This window comes from Barbus barbus (assembly GCF_936440315.1).
Source record: "Barbus barbus genome assembly, chromosome: 3".
Lineage (NCBI taxonomy): Eukaryota > Metazoa > Chordata > Actinopteri > Cypriniformes > Cyprinidae > Barbus > Barbus barbus.
This window is the reverse complement of record NC_136731.1, coordinates 21925851-21949730: the sequence shown is the minus strand read 5'-3', so window position 1 is coordinate 21949730 and position 23880 is coordinate 21925851. Positions and strand designations below refer to the sequence as shown.

The 23880-nt window shown below is 37.4% G+C and overlaps 1 protein-coding gene across 1 annotated transcript in view; it reads right to left on the bottom strand.

Annotated features, from left to right (window-relative positions):
- LOC306849527 (potassium channel subfamily T member 2-like) overlaps positions 1 to 23880 on the bottom strand; it is a gene marked incomplete at both ends in the record, with an annotated part of 92094 nt that overhangs the window by 16680 nt on the left and 51534 nt on the right. Inside the window, 8 exons of the mRNA XM_079384628.1 lie at positions 9123 to 9231; positions 10023 to 10086; positions 12092 to 12228; positions 12475 to 12639; positions 17541 to 17721; positions 19306 to 19400; positions 19688 to 19771; positions 20763 to 20837. Coding sequence (XP_079240754.1) covers positions 9123 to 9231; positions 10023 to 10086; positions 12092 to 12228; positions 12475 to 12639; positions 17541 to 17721; positions 19306 to 19400; positions 19688 to 19771; positions 20763 to 20837 — 910 coding nt within the window. The remainder of the gene's footprint in view (positions 1 to 9122; positions 9232 to 10022; positions 10087 to 12091; positions 12229 to 12474; positions 12640 to 17540; positions 17722 to 19305; positions 19401 to 19687; positions 19772 to 20762; positions 20838 to 23880) is intronic.

Genomic DNA, 23880 nt, shown 5'->3' with positions numbered 1-23880 from the left:
GCATTAATTTAATTACCATGACAGTACAGGCACAAACATATTCGTGGGTTGCTAATGTAAGAGTTAGTCCTAGACCTGCAATTTACCTTGTCAGCTCTAGACCTCGGCTAGATGGTTAAAAATATTTAGAATAAGCCCTGTGTAGCTGAGTTTGCACGCTACATGTGCAGTGTAGCTAAACGTGTAGTGCAACAACCATACAAAGACTAACTTATTTTAAACAAAACTAGGTGAGATACTTTCAAACGGTATATCAATCACTGTCTAAAGTTAGATAGCTATAGGGTTGCCACCTTCCATGCATACTAACGTTAGTTGATAGTTGTACAGGAGGTTGTATATGATGAACAAACAGTTACTCTTCAGGTGCTTTGAGGCTAGCAAGTGCAAAGGTAGAAACTAGCTCACTACTCACTAAATAAGGCGTGAAACTATCTAAATCAAAACATTCATTTGGCATTTGATTTAAAAATAGTATATAAACCAGGTGAGTTTGCAAGTTTACCTAGCATGATGGCTGGTTAGCTTTACTAGCGATTAGCAAGCAAAAAATATAATACACATTCATTCCTGAATATGAGTGCTATTTTTTAATGTTTAATCTTCAGTGATGCTGAACTTGCTAAGCCAGATGTGTGTCATCATCTTACCCAAACATTGGAGTGTCCGTGCTCAACTAAACTAGCCATAAGGCCATACCTGTCAAGTTTTGGATTTGAAAATAAGGGAAATTTTCCGGCGCCCACCGCGAGCAGTCCCACCACCCCAACCAAGCTCCAGTAACCCTTACATTTTAAGACAGGTGACAAGAAAGCTAAAATCACCACTTGTCAACCACTTATAAACTACAATTGGCTTTATGCACAGCTGCACTACTTCCTGAACTTCAGGCAGCTCCTTTGTTTCCTGTCTGCCATTATTGGACAAACTGATTAATCCAGGTGATCAGTTTGTCCAATAATGGCAGACAGGAAACAAAGGAGCTGCCTGAAGTTCAGGAAGTAGTGCAGCTGTGCATAAAGCCAATGATAGGCCTACCTTGACATTGGCATGCTGTGAACATTCATGTGTGAAGTGACATTCAGCCAAGTATGGTGACCCATACTCGGAATTCGTGCTCTGCATTTAACCCATCCAATGTGCACACACACAGCAGTGAACACACACCCGGAGCAGTGGGCAGCCATTTATGCTGCGGCGCCCGGGGAGCAGTTGGGGGTTTGGTGCCTTGCTCAAGGGCACCTCAGTCGTGGTATTGAGGGTGGAGAGAGCGCTGGACATTCACTCCCCCCACCTACAATCCCTGCCGGCCCGAGACTCGAACCCGCAACCTTTGGATTACAAGTCCGACTCTCTAACCATTAGGCCACGACTTCCCCAAATTCATAGCCTAAATGAAAACACAAAAGGGTATATATGAAGAGCATTTATTTAAAGGCTTATTTGCATATTTTCTGTTCATTTAACATTGCTTGTCTTTACATTTACATTTCATTTTCATTCCACATTCTTTTCACATTCACACACTCATTCATTTCATATTGCTTTTTTGTACAGTTTTTCTTTTCATTTCACATAACTTTTCTTTACTCTTTTAGTGACTTATTGTACTCATTTGTTGCAGACTTTGCATTCTTTAAGACTGTTTTGGAAGGAGTTTCTTCCTTCTCTGTCCTGGCGTCCATCATCTGTCTGTTTTTTCTTCTTTTTTTCCCGCGTCGTCACTCATCAACTCATCGTCTGACCTCACACACTAACCTGTAGTAGGCTACTGCAGGTGGCAGTTATCGCAAGGCTAGTGACAGAGCTCAGATTTTTTTGTGGGGGACGTTTTTTTTTTTTTTTTTTTTTTAATAACGCAGGTTAAAATACGGGAGATTTACGGGAAAATACTAATACGGGAGGACGGCGGGAAAGAAGTGTAAATTACGGGAATTTCCCGGCCAAAACGGGATACTTGACAGATATGTAAGGCAGAGGCGGTATCATGCAGGTGAACCGAGCAATGGTGTAATGATTCAGTTCGACTCCCAAGACAAGACGATGCTCACCCGACTGGCCAATAGGAACGTGGCCCCGCCCATGACACAATTCTCACAGTGAAAGCAAAATCTGACACGAGAGCAAGAAATTGCATCGAGAGCAAAGAAAAGCGTTTTGAGAAAAACACTTTTTTTTTTTACAGAAAATGATTTCACACTGATAGCAAAAAATATATATTTGAGAGTTTTTTTCAAAGTATTTTGAGAGAGATTTTATTTCTCAGAAATAATGAAAAAAAAAAATCAAATGTATATTTTTTTATGTTCTATGAGAAAATACTTTCTCTCAAAACTTTTTTTAGTCTCAAATATTATTATTTTTTGCTATTGGTATGAAAACCTTTTCTCTCAAATATTTTTTTTTTCTCTCGTGAAATGCTTTTTTGCTATCAGTGTGATAACTTTTTCTCTCAAACTTTTTTTTTTCTCTCGGATCATTTATTTTCGCGCATGTAATAAAGACACAATTCTCTCTCCATATCTCGCGAGATCCGACTGGTCTCGCGAGAACGTGAAAATATCCTCGCAAAACATTTTGCAGTGTTTACATTAGAGCTGCACCATTAATAGTTAAAAAATTGCTATCTTAATTCAAACACTCACGCGATCTTATTCCTGAATGACAACGACTCACCTATGTCTATTAGGACTGTTTAACATCGCGAGTGTCAGTGGAGCATGTTAATGAATCAGAGGGTCGGCCATCATCACGCTTCCGATGTGAATACTGTTATTCACTGATATGGGTGGCGACAAAACACGCGCTGCTCACACCAACAACTCCACTAACACCTGTTTCACATCGTAAGCGTCTTAAATACGTCTGCATTCATGCAGCTGCTGATCCAGAAAGAGCAACACAAACACACATCATTATTTCTGTGTTACAGACATTTACTGTTTGTTCAAACTTTATTTAGTTCAAATGAATGTATATTTTTAGAAGACTTAAGCAATGAACATTTTGTCAGAACCACTAGTAAATTACGTTATTTTGTTTAGTTTTCTAATATATATATATATATATATATATATATATATATATATATATATATATATATATATATATATATTCAGAATCATAAGAGAATCATGATCTGCAAAAATCTGCAAAAAAATTATAATTTCATAAAGTACAAGCTGTTTTCAAAATTCACCTACATTTTTTGCATTTTGTGTTTTTCAGTTGAATAAAAGACTATTTTTCCTATATATTTCATCATTGCGGATTAAAAAACCCAGTCTCGTCTCATGGGATAAGTGTCTCATCACACCCCTAGTAAAAAGTGTTTCTTTTTATTTTGTTTTGTCAAAGCATTTTTATTCACATAATACTGTCTTGCTTGGCATTGTTATATCTATATGTTGTTTATTTTTGGTTTTGTGGTTTTATTTTTGTTTTTATTTATTTACTTGCTATCTAAAGTTATTGACCTAGTATTGTTTTGACAAACATTGTGTCACGGTTTGGTTTCAGTTTAGTTCCTATTTGTCCTTATTTCCTGTCATTAGTTAATCATCGTTTATTCCTTTCACCTGTCTTGTATTAATCATCTTGTTTCCTCATTAGTTTGTGTTCATTATAAGCCTTGAGTTCTGTAGTAGTCTTCGTCGTGTCTTAAAGTTATGTTTATGTGGTTATCTCTGTTGTTGAGTACGTTCATACTATTAAAGAACCTTATTACTCTGAATCCCTCGTCTTCCTGCCTCCTACTGCAGCAACGCGTAACACATTGCTTTATCTACTAATAAATACATGTTTTATTCCTTCTTTAATTGGGGGTTAAATGGATGACATAAATATGAGTTGTACATATTGTGAACAGTTCTATTATGTACGACTCCTATTTATTTATTTATGCCATGTGCAATACCCACTTATATTCCTGCTGTTATAACTTTTAATGTAATCCATATTATAATCCTGCACAAACAACACATCTTTGCAGAACCACTGTCCCCTTTTTACTAATGTAAATATCAACTTGTACATATAGTTGTTTAAACTGTGTTAACTATATTTGTCTGCATCTACATTCTGTTTTTTTGTTGTTGTTTATATGTAAATTACTCTCATTTCCAATGCCACAACCAACACACCTGGCCAATAAACTGATTCTGATTATTGGTGTTAATCAATCATTAATAAGGCTTGTTCTTTTTCTGTTTTGTCTTTAGGTTATTAATTAAACAATATCAGTTGTCTCACTGTCATTGTAACTTGATAAATAAATAGGCTAAGGCTTATTCTTTGAATTATTCTGCACGTCAGACTAAAGTAGTGGAGGGAGCACTTGAAGACACACATTCACTCATAAAGATCAAACGGTGAATTAAAGACCTCTGTTCCTCCTCATGCAGACCCTTTCTGCTCAACCACTTCATCTCCTCCTCCACCAACTCCCTCGTTTCCAGCGGCCTCGGAAAACGCGCATTGACCTCGACTGAAGCAGGCCCTTGGCACAGCAGGCTAGAGCACTGTGATAATTGTGTTTCTAGATTCTTTTTTTCTCTAAAGCTGCTGTTTTCTTTCCCATTCGAGGAGTGCAGCAGGGAGAGATTGCACTCAATTTGTGAAACCCAGCAAGACGGTAACAACAGTGCCACTTCTCTGCCATTAGTATTAATTAAAGCAGCGTGTTTGTTATGTTTATGAATGACCTGGCTGTTGATATAGCCACAGTAACACAGTGCAGAAATGGAAGAAGCAAAGTGGCCAGTTACTATTTCCAAACACGCCCACGAAGAGGAAAAGAAAATCAATTAACGCAGAAAAAGTCAAACAAAACAAACAGCGGTCCAGAAGTCCCAGAATAACCGTGCGAGATGTGAACAAAATGCTTTTCTCCTCAGACGAACCACTCTGTGTGCTTCTGTTACATTGATGCGAACATTAAGGTGCGATTAAGCTATTTGTAGAGCTGAAGTCAAGTCTCCAGTCGTACTCATTTATGCCTCCCACTCAGCCACTTAGTGCATATATTCCAAGCAGTGTCACAACATGCCCACCATGCATAGAAAAACTGCATATTGATGCGTTCCGCCGAACTGTCAAGAGGCAAGCGCTCTGTAAACCACCAAGACGCCATACCACCCACAGGGGATAACCACCTCTGACTGATATGAAACATAAGTATATATATCGCAAGTGTCATTTCAACCATAACTCTCAATAAAAGAAGAACATTCGTATCATAATCCTGCTGACATGTTGCCCATAGAAGCAGATACAACAAACATCTGGCAAACGCATCAGAGGCATCATGCTTTTGGGAAAGTATGCCCAGTGTTTTCAATAGACTGCTTAGATGGCTTCATATTTAAATTTTTTGGGTAAAGCATAAATTCCTTGATGATCTATATGGATTACTCCAAATTTTGATTTGCCAATATGCAAATTGATATATTTTGTGTTGCAAAAACTCCATATTTGTAAAAGGATCAACATATTTTGTAGATTCAATTACTTGATTAAATATTTAAGCGCTCCTTCATAAATACACTTGAGAAAAAGAAGCATGGTTAATTGTTAAAAAATCTATTAAAAAATCTATTAACTTACAGAAAGACACTTTTATGTTTCTACATTGAAATATTGTAAAATTTAACTTTAAAGTTGTAACAAAGTTCGTAGATTCAGGAAGAAGGAGGCGGGAACCGGCAAACATTTAAAGATTTAATAATCAAAATAAACAAACGTAAAAGTACAGCGGCAGCCTCTCACGGACGACTGCCGCACACAAAACACAAAATAATATCCAGGCCTGGTCCTCTCTCGTCTTCCACTGTCGTCACTCCTCCTTTTATCCTTCCGGAGCTCCTCCGTGGGACTCGAGACCGGTGAGTGTCGCAGGTGTCGCTCATTATCATTAACTCCACCGGCCTCGCTCCGTTCCCACGGCTCTCGGCCCCGCCCCACTCACCACAAAAGTACATTTTAAATCTTTATGTTTCAACAATCTTTTGCCATGCTTTTAAAAGTATACTTATTTTGATGTGTTGACTAACATACTAAAGCATTTAATTGACTATAAGTTTAGCTTCAGTGTGTTAAATGATATTAGATTTAAAGTTAATATACTGTAAATGTACTAAACTGCAACTTCATCATTAGGGTGTTCTCACTGGCATTGGCGTTAACACTTTTCATTTACATTGAATGGGTGATGCCAACTGAATTGTGGGTCTGTTGCAACACCAGAAAAATGAATGTGACTGGTTGTTGTCACTATAATGGTTGAGCGTTGACGCCGACACCCTGTGTGAATGCACCATTACAAATGTGTAATTACAAATATTTTAAGTACATGAAGTGCAAGTTTCAATAAAAATTACATTAAAGTGTATTTTAGTTTACTATAAATGCTTGTCAGTAAATTCAACAGGAATCATATTTCAAAGACAATAGAAGTAATTATAAAATTGCAGATGTACTTAAAGGTATTCAAAATGAAAATTCTGTCACTACTTGCCGTACATGCCTTTCCAAACCCGTAAAACCTTCATTGATCTTCGGAACACAAATGAAGATATTTTTTGATGAATTCCGAGAGCTTTCTGACCCTCCAGTAGACAGCAAGGGAAGCACCATGATCAAGGTTCATTTTCATGTAAGTGTGCCAAAACATTACATTCACTTTGTATTTAAGTCTATTCGTAACATTTCCATAAGTATACTAAAGTGCACTACTTTTTTTTACAAGGGTCCAGTCAAAAGACACATCCAAAACAATTAATATTACTGAAACATTTGTGAATCAAGATATCATTACACCAAAAATAAAGATGTATTTCAAATATATATAGGTTTTTTGGGTCATGAATTTTAGCGCCATGTCACTGACTGACAAGGCAGCAAGGAAACGACTCATCGATTTGTTCTCATTCTTCTCTGATGGGTGACCAGCAGCTCTGGGTTCGACTGACAGATTGTGTGTTAGTGTGTAATCTGTGGTTGATCTCTGGGTAAAGCTCAGCTGCCTCAGCCACTGACTCATCCTGTCCGTTCCTCCTCCGCCTTCTCATTGAGCCTAAAACCAGTGCCGCCACCACATGCTGGGCAGACCATCTTGCTCTCAGCATTCCAGCTGCAGGTAATGCAGCTCTATGGGCCATACAAATGAAGGTCTTCACGTGAGAGAGCAATGCATCTTCTTCTTCGCATTTTTCATCTGCTGCTCACTGGAGCAAAGGCGCCATCTGCGATCTGGATCTCTAATAATTGCCTCACCTCACATCCTACTGCACCATGAATTTCTCCACATCATTTCCTGGTAATCTCCCTAAAATAACCCTCACACACAAACCATAGCAATCCCACAAACAAATCGCCACACTTTAAGGTCTTGCTCCTATACAGGAGCATTATCGACTAGTCAACTAGCTACTAACTTACTAGTAGCACTGCTATTTTATTTTTAGTTAGTAACTCCCCAACAGTAACTCCAGTAAGGAGGTCAATTGAATGAACACAGATCCTGTTGGTGTCCAAATGGAGAGGAGCTGTGAAGGGAGAGGCTGGAGTGCAGCAGAAGCAGGTGGAGGGTGAAGATAATTAATTTTCTTCACTTTTCCGACACAATTAAAGCTCAGCGGCTTGAGACAGATGAAGCGAAGGCGGATGGGTACAGTTGCTTGTGACAGTCCCAGCATTGTGCAGGACAGCCTCACGGAGCTGGAGGTTTAAGTGCGCCACACACTCTCCTCGGCCCAACGAGTGATGCTTGATTGGCTGGGCTGTTGAACATGAGGGGCTCGGACTGCCAAAAGCAGCCTGTGAGTCTGCTGGCAGCAGGATTATTATAGTTTTGAATATTTGATCTTGTTTTGTGTTTTGGGTTTCAATTTCAGTTTAGTTTTAGTTCGTTTTAATAGTGCATCAATGTTTTGTATTTTGCATGTATGCATTATTTTTGTTTTCAGTATTGGTTTTTAAAACCTTTTTAAATCAGTGTACATTGACTTTATCAGAAACTACTGCTTTTTTAGAAAATCTAATCTGAATACATCTTATTTATATGGTGTCAGGAAAGATTAATCTTGTACTATTTAGACAAAAAAGAGAAAAGAGGAACATATGTCTTAAACTATGCTGAAATTTTTAAGTACTGATAATTAACATTTCTCAGATTAATCATGAGTAAAGCAGTTTGAGTAGACAACTAGTAAATTAAAGCATTTTAAGTGGATATAAGAACTGTAATAAAGTAATATGTACACTACTGTTGGGTCGGTAAGTCTCTTATGCTCATCAAGGCCACATTTATTTGATCACAAATATAGTAAAAACAGTAATATTTTGAAATATGATCACAATTTAAAATAACTATTTTCTATTTAAATATATTTTAAAATGTAATTTATTCCTGTGATGCAAAGCTGAATTTTCAGCATCATTACTTCAATACTTCAGTGTCACATGATCCTTCAGAAATCATTCTAAGATGCTGATTTACTGCTCAAGAAACATTTCTTATTATTATCAATGTTAAAAATTGTATTATTATTTCTTATTATTATCAAAGTTTTTTTTTTTGTCAGGATTCTTTAAAATTTAAAAATAACACAATTTGTTTGAAATCTTTTCTAACAGTATAATGCCTTTACTTTCACTTTTCACAATCTCACAATTACTTTTCAAAATCACAGTTTAATTAATTGTTGCTGAATAAAAATATTAAAAAAACTTACTGACCTCAAACCTTTGAACATTATTGTTGTTTATATGTTCACATGAGGATTTTTTTTCTTCAAACCCCCACAACCCCTATTTTTATTTTATAAATATTTTTATAAAACCCCCTATTTTTATTTTATAAATATTTTTTCCTGCTAGGTTCTAGTCCATGTAATGCTATAGCAGACATGGGGAATGGGAGGACCAGGAAAGTAAAAAGCATTATCCACATTTCCACAACTGAAGAGGGATAAAAAGTGGGTTGAGTGTTGAAGGACACGGCTTCAGAGGGAAGGAGATTGGCTGATCGGCTGCCTCTCAACACACTCACACATGTATGAAGCGCATCGAATATCACACTCTCTACACCTATATTCTGAGAGAAACACAATTTGCACACTGACCTGCAAACTTGATGTGGAACTTATTCTCGGGTTTGAGGATCTGCACGTAGAGAGGGCAGTTTGGGGCAAAGTCCTTCACAGCCCAGGCCCTAAGAATGGTCTGATGGTCCTGTGGCAAAGAAAAACAGAGAGAAAGAGAAGCACATGAACAGAAGTATACCATTAGTCATAATGTCTGTTCTTATGTACCAGCCATTACCCTCTTTACAGAGAAATTAACATCTAAAGTGCCTGACAACTAGGTGAATCTCATTAAAACATGTAGAGGTCACATTTCACCACAAAATCAGAAGAAAAAAAATCAGGAAATTATATTAAGCAAAAATAAAGTCTATTTTCTAAACCATTAAGATATTTTTGTCAATGTAAATTATTAAGCATATTTTCCACCACATTCCAGACATTTACTTTGGAGTTTTTCTTAATTATTCTCCAAAGATTATTGTTTCAATGTTTTTAAAAAATAATTTAAATGAGAATCCAAATGAGCTATTCTGTATTTATAATTTAAATGAGACAATACATCAAATATCACATTTACATAATTGTATAATATTCTGTAATACAGTAATGAAATGCTTTTTATGTATTAAGGTAATTACAGCTATGGGAGAAGGGAATTCATGCTATAATGCAGAATTAGGCCTCCTTTTTTAATGCTAAATATATTTAGTGTTTATTTATTTTCATCTTGGGTTGAAATATGACCCTGATGTTTTCTTGACAGGTTTTGTGAGAGGCATCCAACTACCTCCTCAAACAACACTTACAATTGCCTTCAGGATAAATCATTTCATATTGAACTGTCAAAATGTGAGATCAGCAGGGAGAATGTCAAAGAGTGCAAGAGAAACGGGCTAATACTGGAGATGTTTGAAATTTAGTTGGAGGGGAACATACAGCGGCAAAACGGTCCACTTCAAACCGGTTGCTTAGAATAAAACAGGCCTCAGCATCATCCATCCTGCAGCCAGTCACGATGAAAAGAGGCCAGAGAAACAGGGTCAGGTACCATAACAGGGGAAAAAGGAAGGGGGAAAAAGAGAAAAACACAGTGAACATATGAGAAAAACCAAGGAAGTAAAAGATGCAAGTGAGTTTCCATCTAACATCTGTGGCATGCTTTGAATTACCTCAAAACATAACTTCAACTCATCAGAAAAAAAAGGAAGAGTGATTTCTAGCTAATCAAAAAAGATTAACCTGTTAGCGCTGCTATGCTGTTATCATGCTAAGCTGTTAGGTTGCTACCTGAAAAGATCATTAACATATTTCATGATTTTAACTAATACACAATTTTCCATTAGGCAACGAGTACTATAGAGAACAATTTAGTGGATATATTTATTATTATTATTATTATTATTATTGAGTTAGCAAACATATTACCTTTTTAAAACCTCTAGTGAACATTGCAGTGACTGATTTTTGATTATGAGTTGATTATGAAATGAATGTACTTTAAATACATAATACACAGATATTTCATCTTAAATATATTTAATCATGCATAGTTTCACTCCCAGGTTTAACTATCACTTCATAAACTGCAGATTGGCGTATATGTACAAAAAAAGTAGTATATTTAATTCAACTTCATTTTAAGTACAGTTCAAGTACATTTGAGTATAGTGTACAACGGGGCTAAAGTACGGTGGCCGAGAGAGCTCAACGCGCTGCAACTTCAGAAAACACATGCAAATAGACAAAACACCAGCAAATCAAGAAAACATCTTCATCATTTTGACAACACATGCGCTGCAAATGCTCACAACACATGCAAATTGAGAAACGCTGCAAATGCTCACAACACATGCAAATTGAGAAACGCTGCAAATCCTCACAACACATGCAAATTGAGAAACGCTGCAAATCCTCACAACACATGCAAATTGAGAAACGCTGCAAATGCTCACAACACATGCAAATTGAGAAACGCTGCAAATGCTCACAAGGGTGATTGCATGATTTCTTTGTCTTTTGGATATTATTAGATTAATAATGACAAATTACACGATTAACGTTATTATGTAAGATGGCTAATTTATCCTCAACTAAATATAATTTCAAGGTTAATGAAAATAAATTCACAATGCTTCATTAATTGTTAAAACCAGGTCAAAATAAAAATGTCAGTAAGAATAATATTTTAAAATTTATTCAGGCCCTTTTAGTAGGCTAATGAAAGAAAGGACATTTGCATGTGTTGTGAGGATTTGCAGCGTTTCTTAATTTGCATGTGTTGTGAGGATTTGCAGCGTTTCTTAATTTGCATGTGTTGTGAGGATTTGCAGCGTTTCTCAATTTGTATGTGTTGTGAGGATTTGCAGCGTTTCTCAATTTGCATGTGTTGTGAGGATTTGCAGCGTTTCTTAATTTGCATGTGTTGTGAGGATTTGCAGCGTTTCTCAATTTGCATGTGTTGTGAGGATTTGCAGCGTTTCTCAATTTGCATGTGTTGTGAGCATTTGCAGCGTTTCTCAATTTGCATGTGTTGTGAGCATTTGCAGCGTTTCTCAATTTGCATGTGTTGTGAGCATTTGCAGCGCATGTGTTGTCAAAATGATGAAGATGTTTTCTTGATTTGCTGGTGTTTTGTCTATTTGCATGTGTTTTCTGAAGTTGCAGCACGTTGAGCTCTCTCGGCCACCGTACTAAAGGCCTACCTTAAGAAAAAATTTGCTATTCACTGCGCCTAAAAATGTATAATTGCTGAAAAAAAATATATATATACATTCTATTGAACATTAATGGAGCAACAGATTTTGTGTGAAAATCAATCATTCAAGTTGTTTATTTTGTTTTAAGTTATTTAATTAATATGATATTATCTGCAAATACAGTTTTAAAAATCCCCTTTTTGATTTGAAGTACACTACAAGTGCACATACTATACAATTAAGCACACTTCTTTTTCGCTTCAGGTGGCTAGCATTGTTTATACAGTATATTTACTCAGCAGGTCTTACTTTGCCCTCATTAGGTCCTGGTCTTTGAGAGCAGATCCCTGCAGGTAGATGACCCTCTGAGCCCACAGCGGGATATGCAGTACCCTTCGCACCTGGACGTCCATCTCAGCGGGACATAAGATGACCACATAGTAGTCCTGGACACGATGAGCTCAATTTAGTGAAAAACGGGGTCAGGCAGACACTGCAAGCTAATGAAACCATTCGCAATTAAATAGCTTGGTGAAATTAAATTCATGTTCAGTTAATCCTAGTACAAAAACCTCAGCTTCCAGCGCTCCTGAAACAGATTAACCAGCGCACAGCAGGCTGTCTGAGCTCAAATGAGCATGAACGCACATAAATTTACATGTAAGAGCATACAAATGCACACGCATACCCACCTGCAGTCTGGGGTGTGCGAAGAACTCATTGAGAAAGTCCATGAGTAGGTCTATCTTGAGACAGCTGACACACAACACTACGTGTTTCTCGGTCTGGGCACGATAGCGACTGTAGTTCCCTCCGGACTTCTGTCGCTCCATCCACAAGAAAGCCAACTGCTCAAACTATAGGAAATCCAAGTGAACAAAGATTCATTAAGATGGGTTTACAAAGAGGCATCAGACTACACATGGCTTCAGTTGGGTTAACAGACCTTTCTGTGAAATTAAATTCTATGGGCAAACTAAAAGGTGGCATGGACTCTGAATGTTCCTGTGGTCTCTGGCACCAAGACATTAGCAGCAAATCCTTTAAATCCTACAAAGTGTGAGGTGGAGCCTCAATGGATTGCATTTGTTTGGCCAGCACACCCCATAGATGCTCAATTGGATTGATAACTGGGAAATTTGAAGGCCAAGGCAACACGTTGAACTCTGTCATGTTCCTCAAATCATTCCTGAACAGTTTTTGCAGTGTGGCAGGATGCATTATCACTGCCACTGCCATCAGGGAACACCATTGCCATGAAGGGGTGAACATGGTCTGCTACCATCTTTAGGTAGGTGGTACGTGTCAAACTAACATCCTCATGAATGCCAGGACTCAAGGTTTCCCAGAAGAACATTGTCCAGAGCAAAACACTGCCTTTGGTGGCCTGCCCTCTTCCCATACCGCACCTTCTGCCATCTCTTCTTCAGGTAAACAATGCACACCCACCCAGCCATCCACCTGATCTAAAAGAAAACCTGATTCATCAGACCTTGAAATCTTCTTCCATTGCTCTGTTGTCTAGTTCTGATACTCACATGCCTATTGTAGGCACTTTCCATGCTGGATAGGGGTCATCACGGGCACTCTGACTGCTCTATGCAAGTCATTTGCAGTTAAATGTGTGTTTTGACACCTTTCCATCATGGCCAGTGTTAAGGTTTTCAGCAATTTGAGCTATAGTATCTCTTTCAGTGAGATTGAACCAAATGGGCTAGCCTTCACTCTCCCCACGCATCAATGAGCTTTGTTTGTCCTTCCTTGAACCATATTTGGTAGGTACTAACTACTACATACCGGGACACCCCACAAGACTTGCTGTTTTGAAGATGCTATGATCCAGTCGTCTAGCCATCACTAATGGCGCTTTTCCACTGCGTGGTATGACTCGGCTTGGCACGGCTCAGTACAACCCGGCACGGCTCGGTTTGGCTCTGTTTGCGTTTCCACTGCAGTTTAGTACCGCTTTAGAGTGGGAGGTATTATTCACATGTCATTATAGTTGTGTCGCCTCTACTGCCGTGACTCTTGAAACACTTTTTCATTCCACATCGCTCCATCAAGCTCTCGCTGGATCCGCTCTTCAGCTATCAACGAGAGGAACGTCTGTACTTCCACAACAGACAACGAAACAGCCATTTTTTGGTTGTTAAAAAAAGGTGCTCTCATTCAAAACAGTTGTGTTCGAACCATTGCTGGCTGTGCTGATTTAAATCTAGCAGGTCTGTTGTGTCTCGTGTCGCAAGTTCAATGACGCAAGTAGTGATTCTCTCCGGCCAATCAGTGATCAGCAGAGTTTACACATCATGTTTTGGTAACGGTACAGTTCACTTGGAACCACAGCCTAGGTAGTACTGAAAAAGTACCAGGTACCAGGTACCCAGTGGAAAACCCTCCAAAAGTGAACCATACGGAACCGTATATAATCAATGCTACTGATTTCACCTGTCAGTGGTTTTAAAGGGATAGTTCATCTGAAAATTCTGTCATTAATTACTCTCATGTGAACACGCCTCAAAGACTGACACGGAAGAGAAGAAATTGTTAAATAAAGTCGTTATTTCGTTTTTTTTTGCACACAAAAAGTATTCTCGTAGCTTCATAAAAATACGGTTGAACCACTGATGTCACAAGGACTATTTTAATGATGTCCTTACTACCTTTCTAGGTCTTGAATGTGGTAGTTGCATTGCAGTCTATGCAGGGTCATATAAAGTTCTTGGATTTCATCAAAAATATCTTGATTTGTGTTCCGAAGATGAACGAAGGTCTTACAGGTTTGGAACGTGTTTGAGTAATTCATGACAGAATTTCATTTTTGGGTGAACTATCCCTTTAATTTTGTGGCTGATCAGTGTATATTTATATTATTTGTCACTCCATATTTACAATCTACTTTTACTAGGGTATCTGTACTTTTACTCAAGCACTTGATTTCTGTACTTTGTTCACCACTGGTGTGTAGATATTGGTGGTGATGTGGATCATGTTAGTTGTCTTGTGGACTGTGTGGGTGATATTGGCAGTGAGGTTCTTTTATGTGTTTCTGTGCAAAAGCGCTCAGACGCATGTGTAATACGGGGTGTAAATGTCTGACAAAAGTGCTTTGCTCCTGGCATTGAGAATATAAAGGGATTCTCAGCTAAAATTCAAGGTGTTTTATTGCAGATCATGGGTAATGTCTGCTATTCGGTGGCTTTCAGGCAAAGGGCATTTGGGAATTGAGATTTGGCACTGTTTACTTGCAATAGAAAAGCTTCGAATAAAAAAACTCATTGCAATGTGTGCACAGGGAGCAATGGGATATGGCGGCTGCTGTCAGTCTATGTGTTGAGATGGCTCTCTGTGGGCCATGAGCCATACTGGAGATTTCCCCTGTCAGGCCAGAAACAAACACAGCCTCAGACGTAACGCTCGCGCACCAGCTGCGTGTGGGGGGCAGCAGTAAATGTCAGCTGGTATTTGTGGATGAAAAGTGTAGGAGGGCCTCGCTGGAGCCACTGCCATTTCCTGTGTGACGGAAACATACCAGCCTCCCAAAGAGGAAGCTGGCAGGGAAGCCCTCACATCACACATGAAAGACAAGCTCACTCGCATCTCATTCTCTCCTCAGCCCCGCGGGAGGCTCCCGCTCGTGAGTGAGTGTGTGCGAGACTTGTTTGGGTGAGTGTGTGTCAGTAATACAAGGTATATGTTGAAATGGGATGTGAAACACATTTCATTAAAGCGCTGTGTACATATAAGTGCATCTCAGCGTACGTCTGTGCACTTGTGTGTGTCAGACTTTGAAAATCACCAGCTGTGACGCATCTCATGGGGCTTTATACACAAAAGTGATTCGACTCAGTGCCTTTGTCATCATAACTACATAATATTTGCATAAAATGTCTGACAGTTGAAATTATGTGAAGTTGTGTGAAAGAACAATGCAGAACTACTGTTGAGGAAACTGAGTGAAGTCAAGATGAAATACTTTCTTTCATTCAGGTTCTCTGTAAATGTTTCAGAGTAATTCACAAAATATACCTAAATTATGCACAGTTTCAAAACTCTTCATGAAAATTTGCAGAAATGTTAAAGTGAATATCAACTGGGACAGATTTATTGTATCATGGTGACTTAAGGTTTGTGCTACTAGCATATGAATTTACAGTTTGATATGATTTACTGAATTTGGCAGTGTAAAATTCAGTATACACAGTATAAATAATGTTTGCTGTATAAAATAGTATAGTTACTATTGTTAAGTTGGTTTTGGAACAATCAGTAAATTCTGGGACAGGGATTAGAGTCTGAAATTAAAAGGAGCTTGGGGTAAAAACAGAACCAAAATGAATGAAAAGAGCCTAAAGAATTTGAGATGTGGTGGCAAAATAGCTCCTTTATGAGTTTTTGTTTTTAATATTTATACAATTTTACACAAAAGTGTTGTTTTTCCCAAATATCAGTACGATTGCAAATCAGATTTTATACAATTTAATAAAAAAAAAAGCCAGTTAATGTTATGTGACATTTCAAAAATCTATTTCATCAATGACAGTATTTTCAAACAAAGCATAACCGTAATGATCGTAACCGTAACTGGATGAATTTGGAAAATCTGTTTTTTTAATGAATCGGATAAGTGAATGATTCAATGACCCATTCATAAAAAAAAAAACAAAAAGAAAAAAACTGCTTAATTTGCAGAATGACTCAAGGACTCATTGAGACTTTTTGGCTGCTTATTGTTTTAGTTTCACTTTTAAAATATAATTTTAAATTTCCATACTCATAATTTTATATTTAAAACATTAATATCATAAGATTATTTGTGCAATTATAAATGCAGTGTAAATGCATTTATGCCACTTCTGGCTTATTAATTATGCATAACTCTGGCTGAATTAAACAGTAAATACAGTGCAACAATGGATTGTGTTGATGCTGATTTAATTTGATAAGTAACAGCCCTATAATGTTTTATCATTCTAATTGAATTTATTGATTAAATGTAAGATTTTTGCATTAATTAATTATGCATTACTTTTGCCCCTATAAAAGTAAAAAAAAATGCGCCTTGAAATGTGAAAGTTAATGTCTATCACTGACAGTGACATAAAAGAATGAGAGGAAAAGTGACTGTTTGTAGTCATTATTAAATGTTTACTCCAGTATTTCTCACTCGACCACAGTTGCTGCTAACATCAGTTGCTCAATTTGTCAACATTGGTTGGCTAAAAATATCCAAATGGGTAAACTGCTGTCTGCCGTGGGCTGCAAGATGCCAAAAATATTGCTATGAGTATTGCTGTCTGGCCATCGCAGGTTATTGTACACACAGAAAATGATAACTTACTGCTTACTTATGTGCACATATGCACACTAAACTTGCTGATATTCAGACAAAGAAAAGGCAGCGAGTGTGATATAGAGCTAATCAAACAGTTCAAAGAACAAGAAGTTAATAGTGAGTAACTTTTAATAAACACACAATATTGCCAGGTACTTTGTCTGGTTTTGATCCACAAATGAAAATAGCTTCAAACAAAGCCTAGTAGAAGCACTGAATATCACCAAGCAAAACACAGTGGAGGTATGCTGTTGTTCCTGAATGAATCAGTGTTTTGCAATAAACTGGTTGAGTGAATAATTCAATGACTAACTTTTAAGTACAGTAGTGACTTGTTTCGTTCCCGAGTCGTTCCTGAGAATTATTCAGTGACATATATGTATACATATGATGAAAAGTGTGTTTGTCTGAGTGTGTTTTATTTACCTGTATTGGTAGAACTATAAGAGCCACACAGATCATGATGACCACCAGCAGCTGAGAGGGCCAGATCTGAGGTGTAACATCACCAAATCCCACCGTAGAGAAGGTGACAACACAGAAATACAGAGAGTCAAAGAGCGTCAGGTTGTTCCCTGCTCGTTCCAAGTGCTGAATACCACAAATACTGGAAGAGAAAGAGAGAAAAGGGACTAAGAACAGCTCAAATATGGATTTAAAGGCACAGTTCACCCAGAAATGAAATGTCTGTCATTATTTACTCACCTTCATGCTGTATGATGTTATTTTAAAAGCTTTTTAGAGCATGACAGATGTGGTCACTTGAACCATTGTTTTCTTAATAACGTCTACATTTGCCCCATGAAAAATGGATATGGTCCATTCTAGAATGGACATGGTGGTGAGTAAATAATCTTTAAATAAACTATTCCTTGAAAGGCTTTTCAGGTCGACAGGTTTGCAGGGATTGGCATGTGTATGGAAAGCCAGAGGGTTTATATCATTACCGGATGGTTTGAGCAAACTGTGATAAACACGAGCCAAAACACAATAACTGTGTGGTGAGCCACGCGCAAAACAACATGATGAAAACCCTGTTTGTGTGTCTGTGTGTGTGTTATCTTTCAGTGCAGCCAGTGTGTGTGTGTGTGTGTGTATTTACTTGGTGTTCAAAGGCCTTTTGAGTCAACATGCAGCTGTCAGTGGTGAAAAGGTCATTCATTTCTCTCCCTTCTGTTTTACAAACGCACTGCTACCCTGCACATTCAGCACCTCCCTGCTATTCACCTCACGGAACAAGAGAACACACACAACATGGTGTTTAATTAATCAGCACTTAAGAAACATCATCCAGTCAACTACTGACCAGTCACACAGACTGGCCGCACCATCGCACTAGCTCCCATTCTGCAATGTACAATGCAAAAAGGCCTTGTTCTACATTTTACGTCTACTTATAACATTTCTTGCACCAAAAGCACAATTTAGTTTTATGCAATCATTTTATGCTCTCTCACTGACCTACTGTTAATTGTCTGTTTTTGATACTTTTATAGTATCAGAAGTCAAATTTAGTCAATATTTTTTCACTTCATGTCCTTCCAAACCCATATGAAATTCTTTTTTTTCTGAAATGAATCAAATATGCCTTCTTTTATGTTCCACACCAAATAAAAACAAAGAAAGTTATACAGATAAATATATAAAATGTAAAATATAAAAAAAATATAAAATAAAAGTATTTATATAAAATACAGTTTGGGTCATAGAGAGATTTTTTTGTTTTGTTTTGAAAGAAATTAATACTGTAATAATGTTTTCAGCAAGCTATTTCTATTTCATAACGTAAATCCACTTCTATTTCAAATAAATGCTATTCTTTTGAACTTTCTATTCAACAAAGTATCCTGTCAAAATGTATCATGGGTATTACAACTATATGACACAAATAAATTACTTACAAACCATTAACTATGACTTTTGCCTCAATAAACTCCTAATGTGCTGCTTATTAATAGTTAGTAAGGTAGTGGTGAAGTCTGGGTATTGAGTAGGATTAGGGATGTAGAATATGCAGAATTCTGTGCTTTATAAGCTCTAATAAATAGCCAATATGTTCATATTAGGCATGCTAATAGTGAGAATTGGTCCCTGAACTAACGTGTTACCTTAAATATCAATCCACAATGTGAGGAAGGAATTTTCTTATTGTCAGAAATGAATGTAACGCCCTGTTTTGTTTTTCTCTCACCAGGTGAAGATGAGGCAGAGTAGGGTGCTGATGAGGATGAGCACCTGGTTGAACATGGCCGAGTGTGTTCGCTGAATCGCTCTGTGCAGGTCATTCTGAAAACAACATGAGGGAGGAGATAAACGGAGATAAAAGATGGCAGAGATGAGAGACAGTGAGATGTTTAATAACACAGTGCCATTGTGCTTGTACTTATGATAAAAATCCAAAAACAATCATCCAGAGCTCTCAGCAGCAGAGGACAGATACAATCAGGAAAATAAGGCATGAGGAGGAAGTGAGATAGAGATGGAGAGGAAAATAAGAGCTTTGTGATGAAAGTGGATTCACACTGACACAATTGCTCTGGAAGAAAGGATAGAAGATAGGCTTCATTTCTTACAATCATGTTCTCGAGAGCGTGTTTGGCCAGCCAGCAGTTCAGGAAAACAGGAATGAACAAGTTTCTGAGGGAGGGCAAAATCACCTGATTGAAAGAAAAAAACCTTAATTTCTTTCAGTTCAAAGAGTTTTGTGGTACAGCTAATACAAAATACAGCAATTCAGGAGCACTGCTCCTCCGTTGGTGATTCTTCAGCATCATGGCAAAAAAAAAACAACATTTTTAGTTATTTCTAGCATATGTAAATGATGAAACACGACAGCTTTCTATTGCATTATTCTCACTGAATGCAAGCGAACAATAAACATACAGTTCAGTTCACTAATGAATCGCTCTGTTGGTGCAGTTCTTTTTAAATCAGTAAAAGTGGTCAGTCTATTCAAACAGGAGTTGTCAAACTGAATCACTCAGTCATCATCTTAATTTCTCACTGATTCAGCTTGAATTACTCATAAACACTGGAAAAGACTGTTAGAAGAATGTTAAAAATGTTAATTTATTGCAATAAAAATTTTAATCAAGACTATATTGACTGTTTTTGTATGACAATGTGTAGTTAAATATCAGCATTAGGGTTTCAGGGTTTGTTGTAATAACGGTAAATAATAAAACTGAATAATACTAATAATAATAATAATAATAATAGGTTTTTACTTGGTACAATAAACTTATTATTCTTATTTTTACTACTATTATTATTCTTTAATAAAATAAACTAATAGCAGAAAAACAGTTTTTAACTACTATTACTACTAATAATGTCAGAATCAATATTTTTTAACTGTTTGTAAAATAAAAGTACTATTTTACACTACATTATGAAATTGTATTATATTATATTTAATAAAGATAACAACAACAAAAACAGCATAATAATAATAATAATGCTGTCAGAAACAAAATAGCTTTTTGTTAACGGTTTGTAAAAATATGATGTTTATTAAAATTAATTTAGTGAAAAGAATAACTATTCATAAGCAGAAAATATTGTATTTAATAGTTAGTTAACAGCGAGATTTGGACCTTAAAGTGGTCCATGGAGTCCATAAAAAACCCATTGGCTTGTTGTACTCACAGTGATCACGAAAGGAACGGCGCTGATCATCTCCAGAATGAATGGAATGCGCAACACTAGCTCCCAAACGTTGCCCTGGAAACAAGGACACTCTTGTAAGGGTCAAGAAATAGTATTGTCTGTGTGACCTCTTAGATTAAAGAATGAAATGCTGCTTTGATTGTGTTTGATCCATTGAAAAACACGGGGGTTAAAGGTCACTATCCTAGGCCCCCTCAGAGATATGTTTCATTTATCGGTTGCAGTTGAGCCTATGGCTGAATGAAAATTTTAAACGTCTACCATATTTCACAAGCTGGATGTATCTATAGGTCTCACCCATGTGGGCCCTGCGTGGGTGAAGAGGCCTACATGGTTTGGCAAGAAATCAATGCAGAACAAAGAGTGTGAGATGTGCTGATGCAAGTTGTGCTCCTCGCATGGGGATCAAGCGAGATGTAGGAGACTCTAAGAGATCCCCTCACTATGGGCGCCTGGAGGACAAACATGCCTCCTGTTTTCTCTATCCACTTAGTCCCTTCAAAACAGCTTAACGCAAACGATTGATTTTCACCAGCAAAGTCTTCCTCTATCAATCGCTCTCTATCACTTGCTTGCTGCTCATCTAAGATGATCTAAGACCAGCCTTTACCAGCTCAACAAAGATGATGAACCAGTCTGGACCAGCTAACTTTGAACATCTCAGAACCACATGGAACCAGCTGCCATCAGAAGCTGGTTTTAGATGGATAGGCAGCACACCTTTTCTCCATCTCATTTCATTTGACCTTCTCAAATACCCTTTGAGGACTCCAGATCTATTATAACCAGGACGAAGGAACAATCTAAAAAGTCGACGTGACATGATATTAAACATATCAGCTCTGCTCATGAATATTTATTATATGAGGTAGTATGAATTGATTTGATGAGAAGCAAAGTTTAGTAAATGAGGACTATAATAGCATTCATGCTCACACATTGGTTCAATCTTTTGTGCCGTGAGCTAGTTTTTTTCTTTTTCTTTGGACTATGCAATATTGTTACGTTTATGGCCCATTTTTGTTTTGTTTTCCCTGCGTTCCTGCCTTCTGTTTCAGTTCTTCATCTGTTGCCATTGTTTTTGATTAATCACTCCTCACCTGTTATCATTTTATTACCTCATTAGTCATTCAGGTAGTACTTATAGTCCCTTGTTTCGTTAGTATTTTGTCCTGTCTTGATGTAATGTATTATTGTTTGGAGACGTTGTTTCACTTTCTCTGTGTTATTTGGATTAAATCTTATTTCCTTTTATTTCCGCGTCGTGTGCTTTTTCTGAAGAAGCACGTTCTGTTACAGAAGACAGGACCTTAAAAAGATGAACTGGGCTGAGGAATTCCTCTTCAACTTCCAGCAAGAGGGACGGCCATTGGAGTAGTATGTGGAGGAATTCCTGAGCGTGTTACATCTGGTGAGCTGGAGCGATTGAATGATTAACGCTTCCTTCCGGATGGGACTCAAAGAGAATTAATTGTTTTGTTTTCTGACTTCTGACGATTGCCGCAGACCTATAGTGGATTTTATTAATTATGTCCTTGATTTAAGTAATTCCAAGTTCTTGGTTGATGTGGAGGATCCTAATCCTCCTCCCATCTGGAGACCTGTGGACACTCCAGCTCACCACAAGCCAGCGCCCTCCACCTGCTGCACCAATGAGCTCGCTCCCTCCGGTCCTTTCGTGCTTCCTCGAGTCATTCGAAGTTCCACCATCATTCTCAGCCCAGAACCGCCGTCCGTGGCGAGGTCAAGCTCGCTGTCCATGGCTCACTCAAGCCCGCCATCCGTGGCTCACTTAAGCCCTCAGCTGTCAGCAGCAGCCTTCCTAACTGTGAACCAGAAGAGGAATAATAGGAGAAAAGGATTGCTCTCAGCCCTCATTCCAGCCCCAGAGCTCGCTCCAGTGTTGGCTCCAGCCCTAGAGCTCGCTCCAGTGTCGGCTCCTGCCACAGAGCTCGCCCTCTTCGCCAAGTGGTATTGTTACGGCGCGGGACGCGCCTTCCAGGAGGGAGGAGTTATGTTACGTTTATGGCTCGTTTTGGTTTTGTTTTCTCTGCGTTCCTGCCTTCTGTTTCAGTTCCTCATTTGTTGCCATGGTTTTTGATTAATCACTCCTCACCTGTTATCATTTGATTACCTCATTAGTCCTCATTTAGTTTAATACTTATAGTCCCTTGTTTCATTAGTATTTTGTCCTGTCTTGATGTAATGTATCATTGTTTGGAGACGTTGTTTCACTTTCTCTGTTATTTGGATTAAAGACTATTTCCTTGGATTTCCGCGTCATGTGTTTTCCGAAGAAGCACGTTCCGTTACAAATATAAATATCATTATCTCATTATTGGTTTGGTTTTACAACATGCAAGATAAATATCACTCAGAACAGAATGTTATTGTGTGTATTTTCTAATAGCGCTGTGATTCTGTTGAAGCATGCGGAAAAGTGTCAAGATATTATTTGATTGCATGTATTAAGAATGTAAAATGCTATAAATATGCAACAATTTAATTAGCCATTAATTATAATTAATTAGTTGTTTATTAACACAGTTAAGTACACTTTTGTCATGCTTTAAAGAAGTACACTTATTTTGATGTGGTGACTATTATTACAATAATCTTTATCCCAGGAGAAAGAAAAGTGCACTTTTTCACACACTAATTTAGTATTTAATATACTAAAAATTATTCTTTAGTACTTCTTAAGATAGCACATTCAAGTACACTTAGATATTCTTAAGATTATCTTAAGAAGTGCTAAAGAATGTATAGTATATGTACACAATTAGTGCATGAAAATAGAGCACTTTAAGAAGGATTCTGAAGTTCAGCCAAATATATGTTACATAAACTTATACTGCAATATATTTTAATTACAGTGTATATACTTAAGTATATTCTTTTAAAGTAGACTTTTTTATTTCCTTAATAACTAATCTTTGTTGAAGTATGCTAAAATACTAAATGCTAAAATCTGCACTGTGCTACGTCCAAACTGACTGCACTGTATTTTATGTATAATCATTTTCTATTCTTAACTGTTTTAAATTAATTTTAAATCAATTTTATATCATTTTAAAAGTTTAAACAGAAGGCTAAA